The sequence below is a fragment of the Dysidea avara genome, chromosome 6, assembly GCF_963678975.1.
Source record: "Dysidea avara chromosome 6, odDysAvar1.4, whole genome shotgun sequence".
In the NCBI taxonomy this organism is placed as follows: domain Eukaryota; kingdom Metazoa; phylum Porifera; class Demospongiae; order Dictyoceratida; family Dysideidae; genus Dysidea; species Dysidea avara.
The window spans coordinates 1,003,260-1,023,379 of NC_089277.1; the positions used below are offsets into that span (position 1 = coordinate 1,003,260).

A 20,120-nucleotide genomic window follows, 5' to 3' on the forward strand; every position below is an offset into this window, starting at 1 on the left:
GACATTTTATTCAACTGCTTGGTTACAGATGCTATCGACTTAAATGCATTAGTTGATAGAGTATATAGCAAATAGGATAACATGTGGAGTGACCTGTAATGCGGTTTGCATGATATTGGGTCAACCAAAGAACAAAAATGGTGTATATATATCATGTGCTTGCAACGTTATGTCACCTGTGCCTGTGTATAGGTTGCTCTGACACTTCTTCACCGTGCTCCTAATGACATTTTTAGTGCCATCACAGATTTGACCTTTATAGCCATTTTTGTCTAACTATCCGAAGCATCATTTTACACTGTTAAAACATGGTTTCAATTAAATTAAGTGATGATAGGTGATTTCATCTAAGTTTATTTGTTTGAGCTAGCACCAGACACTACTACACCATCCACTGATAGACTATGTCAGCACCTATTGCGTTACAAGTGAGCTGTGTTGACTGGTCAATGGGAATAGTAAAACTTCTGGGATTGATGGTGATGAGAGGAAGAACTGTTGAGCAAGAAACAATGAAATTCCAGTACACAATAACAGTGCTTCCTTAGATGTAGCACTATCTCTGTCAGCATTAGTATGTAACTCTACACTGATACTTGCCACTATCAGCTACTATAACTATTTTCAGTGTTAAACCACTACTCACTCCATTACTGTGTGTTGCAACTTGTGTAACACCTGAAGTGTATGAACTTCTGTTCTTATTCCATGCCATAATTATCCAATAGCAAAACAGTCTTTGTCATTGCTAGTACAAACTGATTTTGTGGATGTCTCCAGAACAGTGGTAAACCAGCTGTAGTACATATAATCATGGTAGTTATAGGTGGTGGAAGGAGGGCTGCAATTCTATAGGTGTATTGCACAATAGTAGTCACGTGAATTCCTGCAGAAAAGGTCGAGATACTCTAATAGAGTAGTCACCCTTAGCAACAGTCAAGCATGTATTAAAATAATTTAAATTTTCCTGTGGGGGAATTTCCCCAGACCCCCTAGAATTAGCTGGATGTATTTACACACCAATACACCTACATAAATTTTGGGTACCCCCAACTCTAACACCCTTCCACCGCTTACGGTAGTAAGAAAGAAAAATATGTGATTTTCACTCGTACGTGGCTTGTGTTCTTTTCCTCTCAAAATTTGGCTTGAAAACAGTTCAGTGTAAACTTACTTGATTATGATGATATAATAATTGTTTGGAGAATGATACATGGAAAAGAACCCCTTCAGTAAACAGCTTTGATTTGAACCTAAACAAATGTAGCTCTAAACTTGTACATCAGAGCATTGGCATTCCATTTATTACAGAGGCACTTAACATTAGTGGAGGTTTCAGATGACTTTACAATGAAGAAAAATGTACAATGAAGAGTTAAAACCCTCTCACCGCCACAATAAGATTTATTTAGTACAACACTATAAAAGACGCTCCAAGTCACAAAATTCTTTAAAGTTATCTGCACTTGGGACATAAACTAATGAGCAAGTAACTAGAAGTTCATGGCTAAATAAACAGTAATAAAATCACCTATTGGTTTTAAATAGTTGATACCATGTTTTGGTAAAATATGCCTCAAGCACAAAATTGTTATAATTCTCTGCTGCAAAAGGTATCCAAATATCAGCTCTGCGATGGCACTATATAGATATATATATATATATATAGACAGACACACACAATAATGTTACTAATGATAATCCAAGTTTGATGTTTTTCTCACAAAGTGCACGAAATCATCATATTTATACACTATGCTTCTACTGATATTTTAATTCTTACAATACTTCTGGGCTTTTTGCACATTTCTTTGCATCTTGTGCAGCTACAGCTGGGGAGTAGACAAGATTTGCAAAGGAGGAAGTGTGCGGCTTCACTTCACTTTTGAATTTAATTAGCTTTCAGGTTTGAGCTCCGCATTCTTCCATTGACCACACCACATATATAGTTTGGTAGTGTGTTTGTCCAAAATGAGACAGAGCTATTGCACCAAGCTCTCACACAAGCTTGGTAGATACACTCTTCTTATGCAGCAGTGAATTCCAATTCCTTACTGCTAGTTTCTGTAATTATATCAAACTACATAGTTTCTTTGTCTTGTACTTACTGTACAGGTAAGTGATGATGGTGGGAGTATATACTTGTAGGTAGGGAAATGATAAGGCCAGACCACCTGGCCTGTTGAAAACTTTTACAGTCTTCTGAACAACCACTAGCATAAATCTAATTGGAGCTAGTAGATATTATATGTTCTACATAAGGTAAATCCTTAAATCATAAAATTGCCACACACTAAGTGACACAACCACACCAACACAACCACCACTGAGTCACAAACTGTGAATTCTTGTCGCCATTTCAATACCACATGTTTTTTGTGGGAATTTACATAAACAGCATGCAATAAATATCTTGCATTGTAATAATATTTTCAGACCACAACGTCTGTGAATTCATTGCTATCAGAAATAGATGTTAGAGCTCAACTTCACAGGATTCTATAGGTAAATAAAACTATACCGCACACATCACCTGACTAATGGTAAACCATAGAAAATGTATAGTTGTCACTATAGCATGTGGAAATCAACAAAATTTATGCACAAGGGTATAGCAATTGGCTTGCCATCACAAGTCTGAATAACATGATGCTCTCCTGAGTATTTGTAATCATCCAGCTATGGTGGTATATTTCTATCATGTAACCAAAAGAACATGGTCATATGCACGTTAGCGTCATCTGACACAACTTGATAAAATCCTGTGGAGCAACTACAAAGTGGCAGCAATGCCAGATGGCTGAATCCCCAGCTAGCTCACAGGGTGTAGTAAATGATACCAGCACCAACACACCGTGTTCATTAAGTAGTAGTAGTACAGCCTCTACAATTAGCTACCATTGCATGATGGGAGTTCTTTGGCTAGATATTTCATCAGATATTGCCTCATATACAGCCTAGATTGCACTACTCCAGCACTAATAACGATACATAGCACATAATATATTGTAATCTCAACTGGAGAAGACATGACGATTCTAATTAACGCACACCGAAGAATGCTAGACACAAGGATGATTTATATTTGCTAATAGCCTGCTAACATATTTTTATACAAGTATCATGTAGCTAGCTGGTATTTACCTTCTGCTTTATCACTATACTGCAATCATCAGGGCACCCAGGCAACAGAAATATTTTCTTTTAATAAAATGAAATAATACGGTCAATAACCGAAAGGGGGGTGGATTCCACTTCACGCGGCTGATCACTGATTTTACCGAAGGCGACGAATTTATCGTGAGGAGTTTGGAGTACGCACAAGAGAATTATGGATCCTGGTAAGTAGTTATAGCAATATAGCTAAGTACCTATTAGCCAACAGTAGCTTACGGGAAGTTTGATACTAGAATTTCCGCGTAGCTAGCTAGAAACCGTTAGCAGTTTAATTGAAATAATATTTCGCCTAGTTAAAAGCTTGCTGTGGCAGTGATTAAATTATTGTAACTTACTGATTTGTAGTACCGAAAAGCCAGCGTTGTGGTGGTGAAGGCGGACCAAGCTGTGGCAACAGCTGTGGAGGTGATGGGCCCAGCTCTCGCAACAAGATAGGCGGCAAAAACGCGTGAGTATTATACACAACAATATGTACCATGGTATCTGTCTCCTGTGTATAGACCTGGAACCATTGAATGTGTTATCCTGTGAGGAGCTGCCAGCTACTCAGAGCATTGAACTCATTATGTGATAGGCCATTGTCTCGTTGTACGGGTTTGTTAGTTTTGTAATGTCAAAGCAGATATTATTTTACTATTTTGTAACTTTGTTAGAACCACAATATATAAGCCAGATTGCCTTTTGTCATAGCTGTGTTTTAATACTGCTTACATAGCATTGAAGGGGGGTGCTAAGTGGGTCAAGTCTTTGCAGTTATCCTTACGTAATGCAAAGTGTGTGAATTTTCCCTGGATTTATCCCGTCAGGACTGTGGTATATAGAGTGACGTGATGCATTTGACAAACAATATACTTATATGGATTCAAACTCTGCCGCCCTCACACTTCCAGAGCCTATCTGTCTACATTGTTGGGTAATGGGCTTGACATGTTGCCATAATGGTAATATTGTTAATCAATTACAAAGTTCACAGAGCATACAGGAAAACAGCTACCTAGTTATGTATAATACAACAGGAAAAGATCTAACAGATGCATGATCAGTAGTGAGAGAAGTCAGTTGAATACAAAGTGAAAAGGTACACGTCCTAAAAGTTTTGTGGTATCAGTGTTATACTTTATTGTCACCAATATGGTGAACCTTCCACTACACGCCCCTTGGCATGACTAACGTAGGTACCACAACAGCATGTGACGAGCACGTTGAACTGCATAACAAAGAATTCAACCACAAAATTCCCCTCCCTGAACACTTTAAAAACTATTGTCTATGAAGCTGTTATATATATCAACCTAAGCGACTTGCTATTTTTAATTAGGAGGGATTCACTTCTACAAAGATGGACAGAGTAAGTTTACCAATTTAGCAACACTAGGCTGCACTGCTAGTAATAACTATTTCTATCACTCAGTTTATTAACTGCATCATTCATTGGCGGCAAGTCAAATTGTACTAATTATTCAGAACTGTTAACTTTGCAATTTGCCAGAAAATAAATATAAAGTTTGCTTTACTGCATGACTTAAGTCACTACTCATAAAGAGTAGCAGTAGCTAGCAGCAGAAATGCTACTAAAAACAAAGCTGGAGGAAGTAGTAAAAATACATAAGTTAGCCTGTAGAAGGTATCACTGCTGTTATAACCATTTAACAGGTGAAGGGAGACGTACACAGTACACTGGTCCAAACAATACTTAACACATTGCATATAATTTGTGTTGTAAACAATTTGTTAATACTCTAGTTAGATAGTTATTGTTGTAGAGCTGTAAATGTGCATGATAGCACGCACGTGTGTAGACATGCATGATCTTCTAAGCATGAAATTCTTCAGCCAGCACGTAGTTACAACATAATTATTAGCTAGCTATATAGTGCAGGCATGCTTGTATGATTGAGAGAAGCCAACTAATTACCAACAAATTACAAAGAGAAAGTACTCAACAAAGATCAGTACATAATATCTACTACATGTTCTTCTTGCCGACATATGATGATGGACCACGCCTCTTGCCGCTACTTCACATGAATACCAAACACCATGTGACAAGCATGAACATTTACGCACAACAAAGGATTCAACCACAAAACTCCCCTAACTCAAGACTGAGAAGCTTGATAACTGTCATAACACGTCAGAACACGACTTGTTATTTTGACATTCAGACATAATAAGGATTCACTTGTGTAAAGGATACCAGTCTACAAAGATGAAAACAGTTAGTTTATCATTAAAACAACACTTGATTGTACAGTTACATAATTATATTGTACAGTTCATTTATTATTATAGACCACTGACTGCACTAATTGTATTAGAGTTAGTACCTGGCTATAACAGGTTACGCTGAACGTATGCTTCATCAACTCCATTGTTATTCCTCTCAACTATTTAGCAACTAGATGGCTCTAGTGGTGGGGGAAACAGTAAAAATGGAAATGGAGGAAGTAGTGATAATGAAGGAAAAGGAAATGGAGGAAGCACTGGACAAGGGTATGTTGAATAAGTTCCACGGTCTGCTAACCAACATGCTGTTGTCACAGGTAAAGAAACACAGTGAGAACTGTTAACGGCATCATGATTGTGATTATGCTTGTAATACTTTGTGATGATGTAAATTAGCAACTACAGAAGAGCTGCAAACATGTGCATAGCAATAGTTACACTAATCAGGATAATGCATGATCAAGCAGTAGTGATATTTGAGGGATACAATTCTAGTACAATTGTATTCCTGGTATCCAGACAAGTGTGACCATCAAACATGGTATACCTCATGATTAGTGGAAACCAGTTATGCCTCTTACATATGCTTACACATACATGCTTATGCAATGGTCTGTGAGGGACAAATTATAATGCTGTCAAGGAGAATTTCCAGGAAAGCTGTGAAGCAATTTATACCAAAATTGAAATGAATCAGTACTGGATTCACTGATCCAGGTAACAATATGGAATGTAATATTAAGATGATTCTGACCTACTTGGATTATATACACATGCTATTGCTTTCCTGAAACACCTGTAATGGACAAAAATGGTTCCATCTCAGTTTTCATGATCGATTGCATACAAGCTTTTATTATTTGCAACTGAGAAGTGAATTATGGTCTGTATATTGAGTCACAAACTAAGAGAATCAAAACATACTGAACAGAACAGTTTGTTATACTGCAATTTCTTCCTGTGGTGAACCCCACCCTTATACGTCATCTTGACACAAGTGCCACAACAACAACACGTGAAAATCACGAACATTTGATGTACTACAAAGGATTCAACCACAAAACTCCCTACTTGAGACCGTTGTCTGCGAAGCTTGATAACTGTCATAACAGCCTACAAGAACGCGACTTGCTATTTTGAAGCCGTACATAATAAGGATTCACGTATAATATAAAGGGGATACAAGTCTACCAAGATGAAAACAGTAAGTTAAACAACACTTGATTGCATAATTCTGTTGGATTATATATTAGACTACTAGTGTAGCTGTACTAATTGTATTAGAGTTAGTACCTGGCTAAGACAGACCATTAAGATCACACAAAAGATTATTCATAAAGCTTGCCATATAAATGGTGTGGTCCTGAACACTGCATGTAAAGCAATATCTCCAGACTTATACTTCATTAGGAATTCAGCATTATTCCTAGGATAATTATATTGTAACTATTTAGCAACAACATGGCCATAACAGTTCAAGTAGAAGTGATGGCTGTGGAAGCAGTAAACATGGAAAGGGAAGTGGAGGAAGCAGTGATAATAAAGGACAGGGAGGTGGAGGAAGTACTGGACATGGGTACGTCAGCCTGTAGGAGGCACCACAAGTTGTTAACAACATGTTGATTGTTTACAGGAAAAGGAGAGATACACAGTAGACTGGTCTGAGAACTGATTAATTGTGTTAGAATAGCATTGTGATGCATACTGAGCTCTAAACATGACAAACACAATTGTATTATCTGCTGCACTAATATACAATTATGACAGCTATTAGAGAGATGATTTTTAAGCAGTTGAAAGAGTCAAAGTCTAGTGATGTGCGATAATGATTTTGCAATTATCATGATACTTGCATCATGTGATAGTTTATCATGGTAATAGATACAAATATTAAGTTGCAATTTTATTGATCCTATGCCGTATACTGAAATGTAACAAATGCTCATAAAGCAAATGTTGAGAGAGTTTAGAAATAGAGCAAATCTTGTGAGTTATTTAAAATAATTCAAATAAACAAACAAATACAAGAGTATTTTGAGATAAGAATACCATGATAATGGATTACTGTGATACGATTATCACACTATCGATATTATTAAGTCAAACCAATGAGTGAGTGCACTGCTTTGCTTTGTAGACTTCAACTTCAGTTTAGTCAACATTAATATTTTATCACTTTTTAAATAGTAATATGGCCCATTTATGACATAGTTATTTAATGTAAGCACAACCGAAATAGCAGATGTAAAGCAACTAGATCGACATAGCTAACAGAAAGTAAATCAAATTTATTACAAACTGCCCCCAAATCCAGTCATTAAAGGAGGTGGCCATGTCTTCTGTGATTGCACAATATGGCACCTGGAATATATACCATATCCTGTTTGTACATTATACAGAAAACGTGTCTATAGCTAAGAGTTATAAGATTGTGAGGGTTCTGGGACACACATGGATAAACTACCTATTCACACATTAGAATACTTGGCGTTATGAGGTGTTGCTATGAAATTTCAGTGGGATCTCCCACTGAAATTTTAACTTCACATTATGTAATGTTTTCACAGGCAATTCAACTCTGAAATACTAATGAAATTTGTTAAAATATTATCAATAAAATTTGTGAAAACAGTTTTCATTTTAGTAATTTTAATAGCTTTTCTGAAGATGAAAATAAAATAGCATTGCATGTGTCTCCCAATGAAGTTTCAGACTACGTAAAGTTTTTCATTAGGTTTTCAAATCTTTTAGTAGAGCATGTATTGGCTGCTTGATGATGCATGACCAACCATCTCCCTTCTGTACAATGAAGTTTGGTAAGAGATTATGGCAGCTCAAGAGAGAGCACGTTCTTATAAATCACTAGTGTATATACCATGCACCTCCACCATCACTGGGTTGTAGTGTAAATCGACTACTATAGCTACATACATAACTATAGTCATGTAGTGGCAGCTGACTTGTATAGGTAGATATAATAAAGCTACTAAGGGGGCTACAAGTTTGTTCACAATTCTACATCAAAACAAGTGGATGCTGGCTATTAACTTGGTTTGCTTGACCTACATAACTTTCAATGCATCAGAAATCACTCTATGTTGTTATAGGCACATGATTTAGCATAATATAAATTTCATTTTGATTTTCAATAGTTCAAAACAGAGTAGAAATTCTTGCTCATGGATTAAAGTACATACCATAGTAAAAACGATTTTGTCATAGTAACATAGTTCATGTTATTCGAGATGCAAAATCAAGCAAACACGGTTCAAAAATGGTATTTTGCATCTCAGTTAAATAAAAATTGTTATAATGACACAACCACTTTTACTGTGTAGTAACGCTGCAGACACTCATCATGTGTACCACATGTGAACCACATCACCAGTGATGTGATAAGCAGCACTGCACAACTTGCAGTCCCTTACACTAGCTCGACTACAAACCAACCAACACATACGTAGCTATACGTAAATCTTGATTTTTTTTTGCTAAACAACTGTAATAGCTGCTACACCAGTCAACATCAACCATAGTAAAGCCATACAGATTATTGCACATGGTTAGCCAATAAGTACCCGATTATGGCTATCCCATGCACCATTCTATACAACAGACATGTGGAAACCGCTAGCTACATGTACATAATAGCTAGTCAATACTAAAGAGCAGGCACCAGACTGAATTATGTAGAAGTCATTGGAACTGGTACTTTAATAGTGTGGAGGTAATATTGGATGTTAACCATAATTAGCTAATCATGCAATCATAGCAACAGACAAATGTAGTGATATCTGGACCAGCACTATCTGGACCAGCACTATACACTATTTCTTATGTACAGTGAAACTTCAACAACCTGACAGCCCACAGCATGCAGCTACTTAATTCGTGAGATTAGCATGGTCTGATTTGTATAATATTCTATCTGTTGCAGCAGTGTCAGAATACAGATCTAACTGTCTGGACAGATCTCAGTTATAGCTACATGCAGACTTGCTAACCTGTACAGTGACATAACATCACTGTGTTCAACAGCTAGAGAACACTTCCCATGGTACGAGTTTTCTGCAATATAGCTATTGAAACAGCAGCCAGCTAACCCAGGGCCTAACACTGGCCACTGCAAGCACTATATCTAATAAACTCTTATTAATTGGTGCAGTGCAACTTAGCTAAAGCTGAACAAGCCCAGCACACAATCACTTACTGATATATTACAAGATCATACTCTACTAAACTATAGCAGATATATCACACTTCTATAGTAAGATCAAACACAGAATACCTTGTCCTCCATTTTTTGCTGTGAAATAATTTCGTTCTTAATAATTGAAAAATGTTTCTGCGGTATTTAGCTAGGTGTAATCGTGTACTCCTACGTGTTTACGGTTTTGTCAAGAAGCGAGAAGAAGGGATAAATTCGTGTCGTTGGTATTTTCGGAAAGATGAAAGGAGGCATTTTCAGTAAGAACAAACCAAAGAGGGGATGTTGTTGCTCCAAGAACAAGCCGAAGGGCTGTTGTTACAAGCCGCAGAAGGGAAACTGCTGCTCGTGCTGCCGTAAAAACAAGCCTTAGTAAGGGCTGGCTGGACCGGATAGCTACCTAACTGACTTGTTGAAAGAAAGACTTTAAGCTTTTGTACGTTTTGATATTGCACATTTTATGCGGGGTTTGTAGAAAATGCTGGTCTAGTTTTGTAGAACATAAACTGTTGCTTACTTATTAGCCCAGTGGTGTCGGTATTAAGTAGTTTAGTGTAGCTAGTAATGTGGCAAGAAGGATGGTGGCATAACAGCCAACAAGCTTACTACTGCAAGCCAGCTATTTGGAAGCTACAGAGCTGAGGTACAAGCAGGTAGCTAAAGGATTGGGTAGACATTGTACTCTAGTGTCAGTTAGCTAACCACACCAGTGGTGAAAGCTACTGGTTGTGAAGGTACATGAAAAAATTGGGGATACAGTGACCCACAATAATTGGCATGCAAGAGCCAATTTCATTACAATTTGTGGTTCATGCAGTTATCAAGGGACTGTAGACAAAGTCAGTAGCTACTGGGTGTTACAAGCCAGATAGCTAGTTAAATCGGCATTCAGGTTTTACACTGAACACACTAACAAACAAACCGACAACATATTTATTGATAGTTATGCTGTTTATAAACTAGACACAGTCCCTCCCAATAATCGGATAGTAGTTCCTTCCAATGTGACCTCTCAGAAATCCACAGTCGTATTCTAATGTTTTTGCGCGATACATCCCGAATTATTGCACACCAGGGTAAGTGCGATATTGTACTATATAGCATTATAATGTAGCATGCATATCACGTGTTGTATAGTATATGATGTCCTACTAGGTGTTAGTAGTAGCATAGACTACCTTTCTTTACATTTCCATTCACCTTCGCCATAGACGTAGTTCCCTCTGTTGTCCGGCACTAATACCCCCCATCATAGCGCATAACAAGCCCCACCAAGGGTCCCTGGTGCTGACATACCTGGCTGGTTGGTGGTCATTCTCCAAAGGGATCCTCCTACGAGTGTTAATCGACCACTAAGGGTCCTCCCATGACCACCATAATATGAATATGATTGAAATAGTAGACACAGGCTAGTTAGTTGGCCTATACAACTATAATGCATAGAGGTGATGTGGATACAAACCTGGTCATTGTAACTGCACCAGTATAATTACCCAGTTGACATGTGGCATCTCTACACTAAACGTTTATGGTTATTTGTGGAAGATGGAGCCACAGTGAATCAGGACACAAGACCACACCTTTCCATAGTCCAAGCATTTAACAAGACATGCTACTTGGGTATCAAAATGTTGCCGTAAAAGTATTCGTTTGTGAGGAGCATACAGCCCATTGGTTAAATCCATCAGAACACCCTCAATGCTTTGCATGGTCAACAGACAAAGAGTAGTGATTCCTTTAATGTGTAATTGACAACTCTTAACAGTCATCATCATAACTCAAACACTGAACATCATCATGGCTACTAGTAGATACTGCTATACACTAGCTTGTTGTAATGTTATGGATCATGTGAGGGTGCAGTGGGGGGGCTAGTTGAATGGTACACCCTCCACCATGTAATCACTTCTCTCCATCATGTCATATGAGGTTCAGTAATACTGGCTTGTACGCTGGTGTGACTGGATGAGGACATATGCTGATTTGTATTCTGTACCATGACTCTGGGGGGTGGGGCTACACTACTACTACAGTGAGCAGGTCATGATCACCACCCCACTACACCATTGAAGGACTCATATGACGTGATCATTGTCATAAATATGTTTGCACAGTACTGACTAGTCATTGGCCATTACATGCGATACACCTCACGATCAACAAGTATTACGAGCGATCATACACATACAATCATTGATATATCAGTTAAACTAGCTACTTAAACTAGTTGTATATATTTACGAGTATACTACAGTACCTTGTCGTGTGGTACAGCCAGTCCCTCCCTCAACTTGACGTGTGCTCGAAGATCATCGTCCTCGCGTTCTGTGATCGTCTGTCATTGGCGATCATGCGTGCGTGCTGTGAGTAGAGCAAACGTGTTATGCTTTCATTAGCTGTATTAACGAGTACCGCCTTGCTATGGGTTCATTCGATGCCCACCATTAATACACGGAGTTTGCAAAGCATCAGTAAAACTTCGTGTTTTTTTTAATTTTAAAAATTATATACATATACAATTTTAAATACCAAATAATTCATCAATATCTACAGACCCAACAGTTGCTATACAATCAGGAGTGTTGTCTACCACACCATGGTGATCATGATGTGTAGCCATTGTCTCTTCTGTTTGATTAATAATGGAGGGAACGTAAGTATCACCATCTGGATCACATGATGCTACCTTGTCATCTCGAGGTGTCACTACTGGATCATGTGATGCCACTGTTATACCATGTGACATGACAGGGTGGTCTTGTTGAGGAGGTGCTGACTCATCAGAAGTGTCATTGTATACTAAGTGGTCAGGGACTTGAGGTAGTTTCTTTGTCACTTTCCTCTTCTTCACAGTAGTGGTGATGGCTGCCTTCCTCTTACTATAGAACTTCCTTAGTAATTTCTTCCTCTCCTTTTGATCTTTGGCGACTACTATTTCAGCAAATTCCCTACTAGAATTGTAGCCCAAGGTGGTAGCCATTTCACCAAAGTGACGATGTCTTATCTCCCTACTACCATCATCTTCAACTATTGATTTAGTAGTGACCACTTCATCATCATCAGCTATGCTGACCTCATCACACAAATCATCACTCTCTTCACTAACCTCTTCAACAACAAGTTTCTTACTGACATAGTTGGCTGGTTCCTGAGAGTATAGTTGTAGTCCGTGTACATCAGAGATGGCTTGTTCTGTAATGTGCTCCTCAACTTTACTGGTACCAACTAGACTTTTGTCTAGTAGCCAATTCCATTCTGAGGATGACGTTGACTCCTTGGCTCTATTAGTGAGATCGTTTTTAGCCATTTTAACACCTCCTTCCATCATCTCTGATCTCTTCATCAGGTCGTAACTTAAGCTACTTCCTTCATTTCTTAACTGGAATAAGTTCTGACAACCGAATAGTTCACCTTGTTGATGCTTGTCACCAGCGACTCCAGTGAAGTAGCGTCGTTCCTTGCTGCGTTCTACAACAGTGTTCCCAATTTGTTGCTTGTACACTTCTCGCAGGTACATCATTTCCTCAATGGTCCCCTCACTAATCAGTCTAAACACTTGTACATCACGACGTTGTCCAATACGGAACACTCGGTCCTCAGCCTGCTGGTCCACAGCAGGATTCCAGCTGGGGTCAAATAGTACAACCCGATTAGCTCCAGTAATGTTGAGACCAACTCCTCCACATTTCTTAGATATCAGAAATACAAATATATTTGGAGAAGAATTAAACCTGTGTACTAATTCCATTCTGTCTTCTACCTTAGTTTTGCCATCCAGCCGCAGGTAGCTATGGTTACAGCCAATCAAATGCTCTTCAATAATATTCAACAATTGTACAGATAATGAAAATATCAACACTTTACTTTTCTCATCAGAAAATCTCTCCAGTAAAATATCCAATGTCTTTATCTTACCGCAATACTTCGAATCGGAAAGTGTTATCAGAGAAGCCTTACAAGACATTTCTATTAGTTGGGGATACTTTTTAAACACAGCTCGACACACCTTCTGTGTTTTAGTCAACAAACTAGTTCGGACACTCTCAGAGCTGGGTTGATATAGCAACCCTACATGATTGGCACATTTTATTAATAACACTAAATGTTCATTAACAAGCCTCGACCATGGGGTACCCTCTGAGTTACAACTATAGCAACAATCACCACGCTTTACTCCACTACCACAATCACAAGTTACATCACTCTGAATTATTAGTTGGATATCATCTGTGTCCAAAACAGCTTGATAGACACTTCGCTGCAGTTCAGTTAGAGGACAGAACACTACAAATTCTTCTTTCTTAGGTAGTTGTGTTGACAACACCTCACTGGTACGTCTCAACACCCAGTTAGATAACAAGCTACTCAATTGTTCTTGTATTAGTCTGCCTGTGGCTAGCTCTCGTTTGGTGCAGTCAAATTTCTGTGCCTGTAATATCGGCTTTTCAAATTTATCCTGAAATGATTTCAAGCTACCCAGACAGTTGGGATTAACCCAATTTAACAAGACCCACAATTCCTTTAATTTGTTTTGCATTAGTGTGCCAGTCAGTGCAAATCGTGGCTTGACTTGTAACTTGGTTATGGCTAAACAAAGAAGTGATTTAGGGTCCTTTATATGATGTGCTTCGTCCATAAATACTGCCAGCCATTTCATGTTGTTCAGATCATCAACGTGTAGTTTAGCAGTCTCGTGTGTCGTAATCACAACATCATATCTCTTCCTCATTGCTCGGTCCAGCACTAAACCTTTCTTGTCCTTGTGGTACACTCCACACTTCAAGTGACTCCATGTTTCAATTTCTTCTACCCAATTGTATAACACTGAGCCGGGACATATTACTAAGAATGTGCCTAAGTCATGTGATTCATATGGACCTGTTAATAGGACATCACTTTTAGTACATTTCTTCTGTAACACGGCAACCATCATAGCAACCACTTGTACAGTCTTCCCTAGTCCCATGTCATCACATAGCAACGCACCACTACCCTCTCTGTAGTGACCATAAAGAAATATCACCCCCTCACATTGGTAATCTCTTAAGTGTACATTAAGATTAGCTGGCACCTTCACAATAGGGGTTTCCCCTTCTGGTGATAGAATCAATGGAATTTTCTTGCTAGTGGCAGCATCTTGGGAGGAGAGAGAGAAGCGAGGTCGATCAAAGTAGCTGTCATCATAACCAAGATCAGAGTTGAATGATGGCTCCTCTGCATCCATCAACCTACAGTGAACAATATTAGTGACGTCTGGAAAATGTGAAAACCACTACAAACACACACACACACACGCACACAAAAAAAATGGATACAAACATCGTGATGCTGTATACAGCTACAGTGGAACACGCATCATTGAGGTGTACTTAGCTTCCAGTACTGTTGATTTGGGATCTAGATGGACATATGTTCTTTAAGAGACGTTCCACTGTACAAAGAGCCACAATGGAACCTGCTGCCTGTTTAGAAATACCATCTCTTTACTGACACTAATTAATAATTCACCTGCAGATAGCCACCTGCTAGTAAGGCCAAGGAAGTAAGGACAACTTTTATGAGAAACCATTTACAAAGCTTACCACTTAAGACTGTTAACTGGGTGCAGTAAGCCTTTAACAGTGCCCCAATATTTACAATACACAAAAGGTTTAAAACACACTGAAGTGTACACACACAGATTGATCACATAAGCAAGACAATTAACGCCGCTGCATGGCCCCTGAACAGCCCCTTAGACATCTAGCCACTCACCATCACTCCAGACTCATCTAGCCCGTCCTGGTCCAGAGAATTGAAATGTCATTCTTGAGTGGTATGCAGTAATTAGAAACTAAATGTGGTGCGCGCTATTAAGAAGCTGACAATATGGACGAATTAGAGTACCAGTTACGCGCAGAGCAAGAGGAGCAAGAGAAGAAAGGCGTACAAGTAGAGGCTAATAATACAGCCACATACACGGACCCTACAGACGGTACAGTATACGAGTGGGATAGCGAGAAGAACGGTTGGTTTCCTAAGGTATACGGCGCATTGTAAATGTTCTTGCATCACGTGTATGTGTAATGCAGATAGATAGCAACTTCCTTGCTGCATATCAAGCAAGTTACGGATATAACACAGCTGAATCAACCAACACGACTGGTGCAACCAATGAAACATCATCAAGTAGTACCGACAAACCCAACATGGTATGTATGACTGTGTAGTGGTTATTGTCCCCTTAGTTTCACATGTGGCCAGACCAGTATCTCACCTCCGCTTTGCATTTGTGACATCATTGGTTGGTGATGAGTAGGGATCTGCGATACATATCGATACAGCAAATAAGTATCACGATACGATACTGTACTTAGAAAATATTAGTATATTATCAGTATATTATCAGTATATTGAAGTTTTCTAGCAAAACAGTCACTGATTGCTCTATTACTGTAATAGTGATCTAGATACTCATATTGAAAGCCTACCTGTGCTATGTTACGAGAAGCCATACACATACGTGTGTATAAGTGCTGCTGTTATATTCTTACCCGGGTCTTCTAAAAACAGTAGCTGTTACACTTTAAGTATAAAGAACTGCACCACTAAGCAGTAAACGAATCTGCTGTATATAGTAGTCATCTTGACAACTCATCAAAGTGCGGATAAATGTGGAGTAATCCGGACAAGCCTTTGTGGGAGCATGTGTTAGCTAATTGTCTGGGTGGTGCAATAGAGGCAGGTATCCAGGTAGAGATGTGCTTTTTAGCAGGAACTCTGTTTTCCATACTAAAAATCATATCAGAACACACTAGCTAGTTGTCATATCAGTATAATACTGTAGTTGATCAGCATTCGCTGAATAACTTGAAGACATTTGTATACACAGTGAATGTAGAATCAGTGTTGGCTCTGTAAGGTACAGATAAATTGGATATTGTTACTAATATGCCAATCATAACTAGCTTCATTATAGTATCGTGATACACAAAATGCACTGTATCGCAGAACACTAGTGATGAGCAGGTCTGGTGTGGTTCTGTAGCCAACGTTGTGTGTTTCTACCAAGCAGCAAGAAGCTATGATATCTGTTCACACTAATTTGTATGCATGACTTCACCAGTCTAACCTACAGTGCAGTCGAGTGGTGTAGCAGCTCTACTTTGCTCTAAATTATTGAGATTAATATAAAATTTACTTTACTGTTGTTAGCAAATTGACAGTGTTACCACACTATTTTGCTCTGTGGACACTATCTCACTGACCAAATAGGGAAGGTGAGATGATGGTCTGGGCACATGAGACTCAGTGATGGTAGTACATGTTACATGTCTGTTGCTTGTATAGTGAATCAATAATCTCAGTACAGTGAAACCTCACTTAGAGGCCACCTCATTATAGTGGTCAGGTCCGGCAAGTCCAAATGTATTTTCCGATATATTACATTTTCATTAATAGGGCCACCTCAGTATTAAGGCCAGTGGCAGGACCCAACTGGTAAAACTAATTAGCTTAGCTTACGTCACAGACATAAAATGGCCACTGTAGTGTGGGGATGTTTGTAAAATTTGTATGGGCGACTATGGGGAGAAACATTTTGAATGGCAATATCTCAGCCAAGAAGGAAGATATCGAGCTCTAACCAGCAGGTATGGTGATAAATTAGCTGAAAGAATCGTTGTTTTGAAAATAAACCAAAAACTCGCTTTTACATACTTATTGTAATGTCTTATAGCCATACCTGCTAGTGTTCGATATCTTCCTTCTTAGCTGAGATATTACCGTTCAAAATTTTCTTCCCATAGTCACCTATACAGTTTTTATGAACGTCCCCACACTATAGCGGCCATTTTTATGTCTGTGATGTAATTTTGGATAAGGCTCATACAATGTTCCCTCAGTAAAGAGGCCATATAAGGACAGTCAAGATATCAGTACAAAAAGTTGTGCATATTTTTACTACTGAAAGCTGTACCCATTATTCTGCAGTGTACTTTTCTGACCATTATGTCTCAAGGATATGATGCTGAAATAATTGGTACAGTGTGTATTCTGACCTTTCTCTGTAATAAACTCTACACAGTGATCAATTGTAAATACTGCAGGTTAAACAGGGTTAAGTAGCAGGACAGATCTGGAATGCTTGCACAGTCTCTGAACCAGCTGAACCAGCTGAACCAGCTGAACCAGCTGAACCAGGTTTCACTACCTAATTGGTAGAATTCCTAATATTTACACACTCACTTCTCAGAGGAGTGCAAGCTAATTGGAGTAAACATGTCTCAGGAGTTGTTGTTCAATTCGATGCTTCAGTAAACTTTGAGGATATAAACTTTGTGTTGTGAGGTCCCCTGGATTTGACACAATTCAGTTCACAATGGCTACATTTTCTTGAAGCTCACGTGAAGTGCTATCTATTGTATCTAAAGATTTACTCAACCCTATCTAGTGGTGTTTGCTGGTTTATTTATTTATTTATCTTATTGTACTGTAATACTGATGCGTCCAGGGGGACCAGTCCCAATCATTATACACGTACATTATGATTAGCTTTTAGTTCAGTTCAAAGGTGTCACTATCTACAAATTCACAATCATCCTTGGTATGCTCAGTCAGATTATTTTCAGGAACTCTTTGCTTCTCCATCAGAGGGGCAGCTAAGAAGTGGTCTAGCTTTTCTTCAGCAGGTTTGCCCAGTTGTAAAACTTTATACTAACTGTGCTTCACTGCGTAACTCATCATTTCGGGAGTTTTAAGTTATCAACTTTATTGGGTATTTCAGAAATTAATCAGTATAGATTTGCTTGCTCAGCTTGTAATGATCGTAAGGAAGGAAGGTCAGTTATCTGGTCGAGGCTCTCATAGTGAGAATGTACAAGTTTCTTTATGCGGTTGTTACAATGATTGACCTCACAATAATATGATACATTTTTGATATAGGCACACACAACATTGAATTTATCATACAATCCCTTGGACATGCCCTCACAGATAAACATATTCCACATAGGTCACATTGAACAGCTTTGTTTTCAGGGAGACAAACCTCATTGCAGTGTGGACATTGGTCGCCCAGTAGGGTTACAGAGTTACTAGGGTTACAGGGTTACGGCTATTGCTACTCACAACAAACACTAAGCAATACTAATTGTGCAATTAAAGTAAGTGACATGTACACATGTCCCACTGCACCAGACCACACCCCTACTATAGTATGTTCACGTTAAGCTGAACCCTGAAAAACAGCTAAAAATTAAAAGTGGAATTTTTTCTCAACAGAGTTAACATTTCAGCCAACCAGATGATTATTGGTAACAGCAAAGGTGTCAACACCAGACATGTACGGTTTGGCTCCATTACAAGTTCGGGAAAGGGCTGTAATGGACACTGTACTTATATGGCTTCTCCATAGGAAATGTATTGTGAAAATTTTGATTGGCCATAAATATTATGTCAAACATTTGAACAACAAGATTTTGAAATATTTTTAGCGGGTCAAGCAGTACTACAAATGAGCCAAATTTCAAGATCGTGTGTAATTGCATCATCCATGAGTTATTAAATGTTTTTGAGGATTCAGCTCAACGTGAACATACTATAGTGGTGATGCCACATAACTGCACTAATTTTGGTTGATACAGTAGTTGACAAATCTCTAGTTTTCTGTTAATTCTACTGTGCACATCCAGCGGTGTGTTTTGTGTTCCTCACAAAACTCAAAAGGTGCTTGCAGAAGAACAACAAGGATGTTATGCCTGAAACATGTAGCTGTAACTGTACCACCCTTACAGCTGTGATCTATTTTACATTAATTTTTTAAACTGCACAGCTGTATTATATAATAAATCTTTTTCTACATGATTTGTTGTAGATGCTATAAAAATACAAAGTAACAAGCTGTCACTGTGATAACAAGCTGTCACTGTGATTTCAATGCATGTTTTACTGTTGTGTTACTATAGACAACAGCAGTTGCTGCAGCCTCACAACTGGTTGAACAGGTTGCTAAGAAGGACAATGACAAGGTATGTGGTGATCATGTGATCCAGTGAGGTGTGACATCATAATCACATGAGCTCATTACAGTTGGATCACATGATCTCACTGTAGGAAACCGCACCCAATGGAGAGGATCGCAAGAGGAAGGCTCAACCTGAAGGTATTAATGGAGTGTAGTAGTGTATAGTGATGGAGTGAACCAGTTGGGCTGGGAGGTTGATCATCACACACATCACATGATCTCATAGTTCCGACACCTCAATATCAAGTACATAGCTTCTAATAGTTAATGTGCGACAACAAAAACAAGCGAAATCACATGCATAGGATTTCGACCTATCAAATCGATTTATTTTTGAACTTCACCACACGTGACTTCCGCTTTAAATTTGTCGACGCGCAAGAACTATTAGAACCTGTGTATTCTAATGTGTGAATTGGTAGTGTATCCATGTTGTGTCCCAGAACCCTCACAAACCTTCTTTCAGCCACCCCAACACAATACATCACTTTCCTAGCTAACAAGCAA

At 38.6% G+C, this 20,120-nt stretch overlaps 2 protein-coding genes and 2 long non-coding RNA genes across 5 annotated transcripts in view; 3 read left to right on the forward strand and 1 right to left on the reverse strand.

Moving 5' to 3' along the window:
• The first annotated feature begins 3,217 nt into the window (after window positions 1–3,217).
• Window positions 3,218–3,878, forward strand: LOC136258390 (uncharacterized). The gene is made up of 3 exons (XR_010702771.1): window positions 3,218–3,341; window positions 3,523–3,625; window positions 3,678–3,878. It is a non-coding gene; the product is annotated as an uncharacterized lncRNA (long non-coding RNA).
• Window positions 3,879–5,354: 1,476 nt separating this feature from the next.
• On the forward strand, window positions 5,355–7,242 carry LOC136258520 (uncharacterized). Of its 2 annotated transcripts, none has more exons than XR_010702803.1 (3): window positions 5,355–5,395; window positions 6,858–6,979; window positions 7,037–7,242. It is a non-coding gene; the product is annotated as an uncharacterized lncRNA (long non-coding RNA). The 2 variants fall into 2 exon arrangements; XR_010702802.1 differs by lacking the exon at window positions 5,355–5,395 and adding an exon at window positions 6,447–6,607 and having other exon boundaries at window positions 7,037–7,240.
• A 4,845-nt stretch (window positions 7,243–12,087) lies between these two features.
• LOC136257588 (DNA excision repair protein ERCC-6-like 2) lies at window positions 12,088–15,473 on the reverse strand. The gene is made up of 2 exons (XM_066050825.1): window positions 15,365–15,473; window positions 12,088–14,838 (listed from the first exon to the last, which is right to left on the reverse strand). The coding sequence occupies exon 2, from the start codon at window positions 14,832–14,834 to the stop codon at window positions 12,132–12,134; it is 2,703 nt and encodes a 900-aa protein (XP_065906897.1). The 5' UTR covers window positions 14,835–14,838; window positions 15,365–15,473; the 3' UTR covers window positions 12,088–12,131.
• LOC136257596 (17S U2 SnRNP complex component HTATSF1-like) overlaps window positions 15,436–20,120 on the forward strand; it is a 32,684-nt gene continuing 27,999 nt past the window's right edge. The window contains exons 1-4 of the mRNA XM_066050834.1: window positions 15,436–15,631; window positions 15,682–15,801; window positions 19,555–19,617; window positions 19,703–19,751. Of these exons, the coding sequence (XP_065906906.1) occupies window positions 15,479–15,631; window positions 15,682–15,801; window positions 19,555–19,617; window positions 19,703–19,751 (385 nt within the window). The 5' untranslated portion in view covers window positions 15,436–15,478. The remainder of the gene's footprint in view (window positions 15,632–15,681; window positions 15,802–19,554; window positions 19,618–19,702; window positions 19,752–20,120) is intronic.